Below are 12,193 nucleotides of genomic sequence, written 5' to 3'. Positions count from 1 at the left end.
AGAAAATGATCAGTAGATTAGTAGTTATTAAAATAGATATAAGATGTATTGTGAACATAATTTAGTAATAATAAAAAGCATTTAAAAATCAAAAAAGTAATATTTAAACGTTTCTGAAAAAAATGGCGTCCAGTTCAAATCAAAAGTCAAAAGTACGTATTTTCACTTGGGATTTTTTCCCACTGTTAATACTATTTTATATTGAGTATTTTCTATTTCAACATGTTTATTAGGATAATATTCTGGCCACACTATTGTTTTAGTTTAAAAGGGTTAATTGGAAGTGTGCTGAATTTTAAATCGGTAAAATTTCGTATTAGTAGAGCACGGATTTATGTTGTGTGCGCTGCATTTTTCGTGTCAAATAGTGTTAGTGAGCACTCATATACAGCAAACCTTAAATTTTCCTATAGTATCTAAGCTACAGTTTAAAATAAAATTGGATAAAATAAAAATCGGACCACTTCCGGCCGTCAAAGTCTGCATGCGCAACTTCAATCAATCTCGAAAAAGCAATTACGACAAGTCAACACAGCAAAGTTTCTCGAGCGCATATCGATTCTTGCATATTTTCCATTAAAAGTGTCCGACGGCCGACCGACCCCTGGAAAAGTGGGGAAAAGCCAAAGGGGTGTTTTGTGGCGCCACGTAGACGACCGGAAAAGTCATGTGCTATATACCGTTGCAGAGCGACCATAACTTAACAACGCTCGTATACTATTTGAATAATGGATGCTGCAAAAAAAAAAAACCCCAGTTAAGATGGGATCCGTACGTAGACAGGGCTGTTCAAACTTTAACTTTGAGTTTTATGACAAAATATATCTTTAGTAGGGTGGAAAAGCTCTCTACACGTCGGCTATTCAACTTTCAGTATACATATGTGTACGTGTGTGAATGGTTATATTATATTAATTTATATTATTAAATACAATTCGATTTTACCTTCTGGTTCCAGCGACTTCTACTACTTTACATCTCGTCCTACTCCACCATGAGGGTTGTAAAGTCCAATATGACGACGAAGCACTCCTCGCCCATCCCTCTTCTGGAAACAGGAGCACCTGGAGCGAAATTAATATTTTAATATTGCAACATTTTAACATGAAACGTGTTCTTACACAAATACATATAACAAAGTACAAGGTACAAAGACTGAATTAATAATATAATGTTAATAATAATACATATTTGTCTTAACGAGCCTCTTCTAATATTAATACAAAGCAAAATGGTATAACTGTTTTAGAGTAATGGATTTTACCTACTTATGGCGTAATAAAATTTAGGGGAAGATCCGTTTTGGTGTTCAGAATGATCAGTTCCCTCGTCACAATATCCAAAATAAATTAGTAAAATAACCCTTGGCCGATTTAAGCAGGTAAAAATTGATAGTAAGGATAAAATCATTCACATTTACCTATTTGCAAATTCGCAAACTTTTAACTTAAAATTGCAAATGTTATGCACGTGCTATTCCTAGAATAATTCAACAGAAATATAATAATAAATGATTAATCGTTAAAAGTATCCGTTTGTCTTTCGACTTTAGTACAATACGTACGTTATTCAAACATGTTAAAATTTTGCTGTATAATTGCAAACGGTTGACTGGATTTAGAATAATTCAAATCAAAATTAGTTATTAAATTAATAATATTTGTTGTTTAAGAATTAATTTTTATTATTCAATTGTGTTTTATGTTGATTATTTTAACCAATAATGAACATGTGTCAATCTGAAGTATGTATATGTACATACATATATAGAGACATTTTAAAAAGCTCTCACAGAAAAAATCATTCCTAATTCAATACATTATTACCTACTATGTACCTGCTTTTCCATAAATAATATAAGTTGATATTTTACGGTTTTTTTATGTTATATGTATGTTTAATTTTTATTTTATGTATGACAGCACTATTTTTTTAAAATGAATTACTAACCTCTTATACGTTTCACATGGTTTTCGTGTAAGCGGTCATTTTTTATATCCTTTATCTCTTATGCGATCGTTTTCATACTTTGACATATTGCTCATTTTGGTCATCAATATAAGTTAAGGTATCATCCGCAATTACGATGGTGAAAAAATATCGTATTAGACACGTTTGAAAATACTGCATCGTATTACACGGTGACGTTTATCTGTCACATTCATTATTCACATCGGTAGTTTCATTTCTTTTCGCCCTGTCATCTCGCTGTCAAATTTTAATTATTAAAATGCCTATAACTTTTTCTTTTTTCACTCTATATTTTATAAAATTTGCTTTATAGGTTCTCGTTATCTCTAATATATAAATATTTATAGTTTTGTGAAGGCTTGCTGAGCCGACGGTCTTGGGTGTTGCCACACCGGCCTTTATGCACGGTGGCAACACTGTTCGGTGAGTCTGACAGAATGACGTTTAACCCATAACCTCAAATCAAAACAAACTTTCTAACCAATACAGGCTTAATATATGTACACAGATCAAACAGTGATAGTTTTATTTTTAGTTATAAGCTATCAGCTGATTTAAAAGTTCTACTCCGGTTATATAACTAAGTAAACTAAAAATTTTAAAATAAAAACCCTGGTAAAAAAATCTTTTTTAAATACTAACCTCCTTTTAGTTTTGTATATAATATTATTACTACTTCACTATCGATTTTTAACGTGTGTACATATGCATACATATATATATATATACATATGTTTTAATAATTTCATTTTTCATTTTATGTGTTGTTATAGTTTATTGTTGTATTTGATTAATAAATAAATTTCATTGTTTTTAATACTAGCCTCTCTTACTTCACTTTCGATTTTTTCGTCTGACGCAATTTTTTATTTTATGCTCTATGCTCTATGAAAAAAAAACTTTCATTTTTAAATGAGATAATATTTACCTGTTTAATTCAAAAGTGTATTATGTTTGTACTATATATGTTTATAAATTGATACAATTAATACCACAGCTAAAATTAACATCGTATAAATATATGAAACTACAATGAAATGTGTATATATATATATATATATATATATATATATATATATATATATATATATATATATATATATATATATATATATATATATATATATATATTTTATTTTATTTTATTTTTATTTTATTTTTATTTTACATATATACCAGGAAGGCCTTACAGGTAAATCCCAATGCGCCTTCCTGGCTAATTACAAATACAAATACAGCATTTTTTTATTATAAGTCGTTGAATTGCGAGACACTGAAAAAACTCGCAAATTAACGAGACATCTATGAATTGTACATAAATTTTTTATTGTACATCCATCAAATTTCAAATAGTGGTGACATAGTAGGTAGGAAGGATTTTTAGCCAATTTTTTTTCCGGGAACCGTTTCAACAATGAAATCAGAGAAAATTGGCAAACTCTGATAGAAAACGATCAACCTGGAGTCACAAATCCAGGTCTGACCAACAGCATACTCTGAAAAATTCATTTTCATTCAGGGATAGAACCCGGCACCTTCTTGACGGTAAGCAGAAGCTTAACGTCCGAGCTATGCTGCTGGCTATATATATATATATATATATATATATATATATATATATATATATATATATATATATATATATATATATACATATATGTATGTACGACTTACAATTATAATATATTTAATAAGAATAAATTGTAAAGCACTATTTAATGTTTGAAACAATGTTTGAATATTCATATAATAATAATTTGATTGATTTTAAATTCAAAAGTGGAGTGATGGAAACGTGAAGGAGGCAGACGAGTGCGATTTCTCAACAAACTTGTTTCGGAAGAGTTTTCCGGACGACTTTCCGAAGGGATTATTTTCTCTGAATTTTCCAATGGAAGAATTTCAAACGGCGATTTGAGGCGAGTGTTGTAAAACAAAATTTGAATAAATTAATTTAAATTATTAATAATATTCATTCACTTGTTAAGTTTGCTTGTTTTTCCAGTTCACTTTTGAGCGTTCGTTTTGCGCCTAATAATTCACAATTTAAAAATATTTTCACACGTCAGAATGTCTAAGAAGTCAATGATGGATCTTTCGAAGAAAATCGACGATTCATACGCTCAAAAATTGCAGGTGTTGAAAAAAAGTGGTGAAGATTGTTTGAAAGAGATGAATAATATATACACAATGTGGTCGAAGGATCTCGTCGCTCAAAACGAGGCTTTGATGGAAACCGTGTTGGAGCTCAGAAGTCAAAAAATATTCGAATTTGATCCCGAAATGAAGTGCAACTGTTCCGCTTTGAGTGCCGAGAATGAATATTTGAAAAACGTCGTTTCGTCGTTGGAAAATCGCGTTTGCGAAAGTGAAAATTCGTCGACGTCTCTCGAACGGTTGGAATGTGAGCTGTTGAAGAAAAACGAAGAGCAATTCCTGTTGGAGAAAGCTTTCATTTTGACGATTCAAAAAAGTGAAATTGTTAACTCTTTTGCCAAATTTAAGAACGACATATTAGAAGAATTAAAAAATGTAAAAATCATAGATTGATCACAAATATTATTTCATATGCACAATATTGTTAGTTAAATTTGTAGAAATTTATGACACGATAGTTTTCATTTAAAGATTGTAAATATTTTCATTTTATATAATAAATAATTAATATATAATTTTATCTATAATGGCATTTACATTGCTGATGTATAATATAATATATGTTATTGTTGTTATATTTTAGCGACAAGATTACTTGACAACTTTACAAATTTTTATCATACCTTATTGCCTAGCGCTGCTCAGAAAAGCAATAGTTAGGATGAAAAAGTGAAAAATCACTTTGTCAGCAATTTTTGTTAATTAGAGATTATCATGAGATAGTACTTAAGACATGTTAATGGTTTTAAATTGTTAACTGTAGATTTACGTAGTTGAAAAACTTTTTCTTTGTATAGTTATAGATTTTCATGTAAAAACGGAAAATTTTGCTGCCTGAGATGTGAAAAGCTGTTATCCACCATAAGATAAAATACAAAATAAGATTACTCTAAGATTGAAAAATGTACATTTGCATTGCGTATTTTCATTTGCAAATGAACAGACAAACTTTCATCTTGGGGACAAATGTAAAACACGGAAAATTTTGTAGTCTACAACTTAAGCTATCATATGTCGAGAGATAATATACCAAATTTAATATTTCAAAATAATGAAAACTCTAAATCACCTACAGGACAAAAACAAAACAAACTTTCATGTTTATATATTTTATTTTATTTTATTTATTGAAAAATCAACAGACAGGATGTACATAGATATGTATAAAAAAACAAATAGTAAATAAATAATATATGTAACATCCGAGTCCAATAATAGATTTTTACAAAAATGAAAAAGATAAATATAAGGAAAACAAATTAATGATTAATGATTAAATAGCACATTACATAACTAAACTAAAGTATAAAAATATTGGAAATATTGGAAAAATAGAATAGGAGAAGAAATGAATCAATCGGTCAAGATTCTCTTGATGTTAGACCTGAATTGATGTAGGGAAATACCAAATAGATCAACTTCATTCAGCTCTCCGTTAAACATACGATAAACGCACTGCAGATAAGAATATTTTTGGGAATTAGTATTGAAAGGATCAAGTGAAAAGAGTGCAACGCGTCTAGAGTACCGAACTGGGATTCTGAAATTAACCTTATTCAGTAAATCAGAACAATCAAGGAAACCATTTATGAGCTTAAAGAAGAATATAGCATCAGTATGTCGTCGCCTGACAGAAAGATTGTTAAAAGAAAGGATTTTTAAAATGTCGGAAACAGTAGAATGGGTATAGGTAGGAAAAAGGTAGCGTAAGGATTTAATAAATTTAAGTTGAACTTTCTCAATACAATTAATATGGGATAAATAAAAAGGTGACCAGATAATTGAGGCAAATTCAAGGTGAGACCTTACGAAGGAAAAATAAAGTTATTTAAGTACATAAGGATCATTAAAGGGTTTTGTTGAGCGGAGTAGGAATCCAAGAGATTTAAATGCTTTGTTGAGTATTACACCAAGATCCTAAATAGAAGATGATGTGTTAAGGATTGAATGATTTAATTGATATTGATTGGTAATAATTGACTTATTTCTAGTGAAATTTAAAATAGAGCATTTTTCTAGATTAATAAAAAGATCATTATTATATATAGTAGATAGCTGAATTTCCCAGCGCTGCTTTGGCAAATGAAAGTTGCGGACAAAAGTAAAACACCAAATATGTTGTAGTCTACAACTTAAGCTGTCAACTGTCAATATATAATATACCAGATTTTATATTTCAAAATATTGAAAACTGTAAATCACCTTTTCTATTTTTGTCCTATAACAAAAACAGAACAAATTTTTATCTGTATATAGTAGATAGCTAAATTAACCAACGCTGCTTGGGCAAAAGTTGGGGACCAAAGTAAAACACGAAAAATTTTGTAGTCTACAAACTTAAGCTATTATCTGTCAATAGATAATATACCAAATTTTATATTTCAAAATATTGAAAACTGTAAATCACCTTTTCTGTTTTTGTCCTGTGACAAAAATAGAAGAAATTTTCATCTGTATATAGTAGATAGCTGAATTACGCTGCTTGGGCAAATGCAAGTTGGGGACAAACGTAAAGCATGGAAGATTTTGTAGTCTACAACTTAAGCTGTTATCTGTCAATAGATCATATACCAAATCTCTTGAGATAATATACCAAATTTTATAGTACTAAATATTGAAAACTGTAAATACTTACAGGACAAACACAAAACAAACTTTCATTTTTAAAACAAACTTTTAGCCAAATTACCCAGCGCTACTTGGGCAAATGAAAGTCGACAGAACACACGGAAAACTTTGTAACTTAAACCGTTATCTGTTATCATATAATATACCAAATATTATAGTACTAAATATTGAAAACTGTCAATCACCTACAGGAAAAAAACTGAACAAACTTTCATCTTTATATAATAGGTATTCTAATTACCAGTGAAAATCTGGGAACAAAGTAAAAAACGAAACTTTTTACAAGAAAAAGTTTTAAATTGTATTCCAAATCTCGATTAAAATTTAAAATACAAAACTATAGATTTACTTACACGAAAAAAAATCCATCTTCATACGATAAATTTCATTCTAGCATGAGAAACAAGATGTTCTAATGCAATGTACATACGAACAAAGATATAGGCCAACTTACAAAAATGAACGTTACATTTTCCGTATATATGTATGTATATTGAAGATATGTAGGCTTTTACGCGCACGCTCTTCACTCCCTTTTATCATTTATTTCCTTAATAAAACCTTTTGGCCGCGCGGTGTTTGATTTATACGCGATTCAAGTGAGCGTATTCGGGCCCCCATTTATTTGATTTATTGCCGGGCCCTTTACATCGCCAATATAACATCGTTTCATCACGTTTTGATTGCGACTTCGACCCTACCATACTTTTTCAAATTTTATTGACCAATCATTTATTTTTCACGACCTCGACATTCGAATGTATCGAAGAGTGAACGATGGTCGAATATATCGTAATTAATCTTCCATTGAAAAATCATTAAAGAATAGTTGCATATATCTGAAAATTTCAACTGTAAATTATATATATACTATACCGTTAATTTCAATCATAATCTTTACTATATGGCGTGTTATAGTATCGTTAGAGAAATTTAGGCTTTTTGATTCGTATTACATTTTCATACGGAAATTTATGATTTTCTTTTTATCTTTATATTTAAAATAACGATTATTGTATATTACTATTCCACAGAGGCTTATGTAGATGTAATTTAATTAAAATTGTTTGATTAAAATGGACTTGTGGCATTTAATGGGTTTGATTAATGTCGCCTACACATTGTATTATATTATATAATATATTACAAGCTATGGTTTACGTCTTTTAAATATAATGACGTTAAAATAAACGAAAATTTCTTACAAAATGGCATATTTAAAGCGTACATATGTTCGAAGAACTGTTTTTGAATTTGGGCCTAGGCCACTTTTGCCTATGGGAAAGTTAACGTCCCAAGGTCGAATTTATGACCTAATTCGAAGGCGAAAATTCGAGATTTAAATTACGATAAGTCTGGCGAAATTTTGAGCAAAAATTAATTAAGTCGAAATATAAGTGTGCCGTCTCTTAGCGCGCCAACTTTTTGTTCGAAAGTTTTTTAATGCAGTAATATTTTTAAACTTTCGCAAAAAGAAAAGATTGAGGATCTCATTATATAAAAGTTCATCTCTTTCTTAAAAAGTCTACAATAGTAATTTTCCTACATATTTAAACTAGCTAGAATATTACATAAAATCTACAAACATACCTACATAAAAATTAATTATTGAATCTTACGAAAGACTGTAATATTTTAAAACAGGATGCTTTGGCCTTTCATGCTGTTAAAATGTAATTCACATAATATAACTTCCTATATTAATTTGAGAAGTCATTTGGCTACAATAAAGAGTTTTTCACCTGTCTCTAGAATAATCCCTTCAGGAGTTCCTCAAGGTTCTCACCTTGAACCACTTATGTTTATTATTTTTATTAATGATCTAATACCCCTACTGAGGTGTCAATGCTTACTTTATGCTGATGATCTTAAGGTTTTCCATCATATTAATAGTGTATCGGATTGCTTAAAATTACAATCCGACATTGATACAATATCTGAATGGTGTAATGTAAACCTTATGCATCTCAATATTTCTAAATGCTTCTCATTAACACTTTCCAGAAATCATTGACTTCACTTACAATATTAATAACATAGATCTTATAGCGACAAACTGTACCAGAGACTTATAGATTCCAAACTATCATTTAGTGAACATATTAACCATATTGTCACTAAATCATATAAACTCTTGGGATTTATCTTCCGAGTTGCGAAGCCCTTTAAAACCCGCATACTCTGATTCTGCTCTATTACAGTTTGGCTTCAATCATATGGTCTCCTTATTACCAAACTCACATTGAGCATTTAGAGACAATTCAGAAGCGTTTTTTGCGCCATTTATACTATAACACTGGTCTTAAAAAACTGTTACCATCTTATAAAGACGGACTTCCTTTTGTCCATACTGCAAGTTTGTCTCAGCGCAGAAGGATTTCTGATTTGTTAATTTTATACAAGATTGCTAATGGTACTCTTGACACATCTGTTTTAAATGAGATTTAAACTTTAATGCCCGATTCACCAGATGCACAAATCTTTTTTATCCACCAATTTGTCAAAGCAACACTTCTTTCAATAGTGAAGAAAATAATCTGTGGTTGATTTGCTTCTTCACCTTCATTGTCTTTCTTTTTCTTTTTTACTTTATGTTTCGTTCTTTTTTTAAAATCTTCATGTTTTTGTAATTTTACTTTTTTATATTAGCATGTGGTGCTCACTGTAAATGGAATATTATATTTTTATTTGTGTTTATTATTATTTTTTGTCTCACAATAAAAACTTTCCGTTTATATTTTATTCTGTATGTGTGCCTATTTAAATAAATAAAAAAAATATTGAGTCCATCTTTTTGAAACGCACTAAAGTTTGTCATCTCTTGTAATGTAATATATGTATTTTTGCTCGAAATATGTATGGAAAGTTTATGTGCGGGCCTTGGTTCACTTTTAGTGTATTAAATCAGCGTGTGGGGTCTTGGGCGAATAAATATCGAGCAAATAGGGGTTGTCTGTTTGTCTTTGGTCAAGGGGTTGACGGCCAAATGGGGGTTGCGACGCAAACAAGCTGAGAGCGGCCAACTTTCGGGAAAATCTATCCATCTATCGGGAAATCGGAGGAAAATGCGAAACGAGCCGGAACTTTGGCAAAACTTCGCGGCCCAATATTGAGTCGGGCGAAAGAAAACCGGCAATTTTCCCGGATGAAAATTATTGAAAAACTTCAACGAAGGAAAAGCCGCGTTCCGGAACGCGAACAATCGCATTATCCGAACGAGTGACGTCACACCGCCGTCAGAACCTTTGAATTAATCCCCTTTCGGAAAATATGACCTTGGTTTTTAAAAGGAAGCATTTAATTTAAAAAAATATTCCTAATTTACGTACACACGTTTATATGATAAGTCTCGAGGAATACTCGGAAGCCTTCACTCTGCCATAATCCGGAAATTTTCATTGGAAAAGCAACAAGAGTTGCCATGCAAGGATAAATAATACGAAGCAAGAACTGAGAGTTTGTGCTGGCGAGAGTGGAAGTGTGTTTTAACTGAATTTGAAAGAAATAAACTAGCAGACAATAAAAACTGACTGGGTGGTGGAAAGTCAAACATATAAGGTTACAGGCCACTAAACGTCATCTTCTCCAAAATTTTTGCATTCTTGAACGTGTTTATTATGATTATTTTGCACCATCATATTGGCACAAGCGATTTAAATTTCTATCGTTGACCAAACCGCCCAAAATGGCAAATTTAAGAAATAGTGTCAGACCAATTTGCAAAGTGGAACATAGAAAAACTTCATTTCGTTTTAAAAATGAAAATAGATTTTAAAAAATCGCTAAATTTTAATATATGCAACTGTTCCAAAAGGTTTGTCAGTTTTTCACCTACTATTTGTATGAATTTGTATGAGGTTGTTAATGATTTAACTCCTTTAGTTTCATGTAGGAGACATTTACTTAATTCAATGTTAGTTAACCTCCCGTATATCGATAAGATACCAAAGTGACCTGAAAAGCGGAATTGGTTTAAATTCAGATCACAAATTTTTGACAGACAGGAATGTCCCTTTTAAGCTTTTAAAAAACGACAAGACTTTTAACAAATTCAAATTATTTATTAATAAATTTTTCTTCATTTCATTACTGCAATGTTTAGAGTGAAAACCTTTTACTATTATTACGAAATATATAATAAACATATGGAATTCGTCTTGTATGTAATGGAAATAGTTTTTCCGTGCGTATTCCCAGATGCGCGAAAAATGATACGCGCGCTCGAAAAATGATTGGGAAAACCCGGAAAAACTAAGATAAATAATGTGCGATGATATGATTGGATTTCGTCTCTGGGGATATGACGAGCGTGTTATGACGAACGCCAGTGTTATGACTTTTATGACTTCGATGATGAGTGCAAAAGAAAACTTACATACATAATATAATATGAGAATTTTCATTTTCCGCAGTTATATTTTCAGTTGGTGTACACTTTCAGTATTTCAGTACAAGCAAAGAAATACAATGCGGTTAACTTTATAGATGAAATTCTATATAATGTTGATCGTTTATGTGTATTATTATGATGTAATATGTACATAGATGTGTAAAAGGTGAAACTTGTTGCAAAACTTAAACCGTTGATAGTTGTTTGAAAGTTTTCTAGTTATCCTCACTTTTGAAGAATCCTTTAACTTTTTAAAGTCTTCTTCTAGTATCAAATTGCTTCGCCGGATTTGAATCGTTTGAAATTCGAACCTTTCACCCTTATGGTGAGAACGCATAGAATTTACTTTAGAATATGATTTTCGAACACTGCTGTGTATGGCAGTGGTTATAAACAGTTCAATCGATTCTATAAAAGCGCAAAAAAAAAAATGATAGCGAAGCAACAATGCCGAGCATTTTCACCCGGCGAAATGGTTTTCCCGAGCAGAATCTTGTCGGAATTTTTAGTTCGTTTAACAACCGCGACCGAGGCAAGAATGTAATACGAGAGGAAAACCGGAAACGCACAAAAAAGGAAATGGGAAAATTGCCACCGTTCTTGAAACACAGACACACACACACATTTCAAACACGTGCACGTTCACACGTATGCTTATTTAACAATATATGCGATGGCACGAGGCGGAAAATGGCAAATGCGGCAAAGAAATGGGCTATTATAAAACATGCTTTTTTAAAAAATATATATATAATTTAAAAGCATCAACTAATCATTTTATATTTATATTAACATACATTTATTTATTATTAAATCAGAATGAAATATTTATTTAAAATGTGAAATATAGACATTCAAACCTCATAGATGTAAAAATTTAACGGTAAAGGCGACCCAATTGAACTGCAAACACATTTTGCAGGCAATTTTTTTTATTATTTCTGAAATTTTGGTTTATCACAATTATATTCTTCATATGACCTCCATGGTTTCATTTGAAGACAATCAAAGAAATTTTTGATATGAGCCGTTATATTCTTACCGTTA

The 12,193-nt window shown here is 30.7% G+C and overlaps 1 protein-coding gene and 1 long non-coding RNA gene across 2 annotated transcripts in view; one reads left to right on the top strand and one right to left on the bottom strand.

Moving 5' to 3' along the window:
- Nucleotides 1-12,193, top strand: part of LOC143910004 (uncharacterized) — an 805,996-nt gene that overhangs the window by 103,886 nt on the left and 689,917 nt on the right. The window lies entirely within an intron of this gene.
- Nucleotides 1-12,193, bottom strand: part of LOC143910003 (uncharacterized) — a 236,460-nt gene that overhangs the window by 61,213 nt on the left and 163,054 nt on the right. Inside the window, exon 3 of the mRNA XM_077428336.1 lies at nucleotides 946-1,064. Coding sequence (XP_077284462.1) covers nucleotides 946-1,064 — 119 coding nt within the window. The remainder of the gene's footprint in view (nucleotides 1-945; nucleotides 1,065-12,193) is intronic.

This window comes from Arctopsyche grandis, chromosome 3, assembly GCF_051622035.1.
Source record: "Arctopsyche grandis isolate Sample6627 chromosome 3, ASM5162203v2, whole genome shotgun sequence".
Lineage (NCBI taxonomy): Eukaryota > Metazoa > Arthropoda > Insecta > Trichoptera > Hydropsychidae > Arctopsyche > Arctopsyche grandis.
This window is presented reverse-complemented; position numbering and strand designations above follow the sequence as displayed.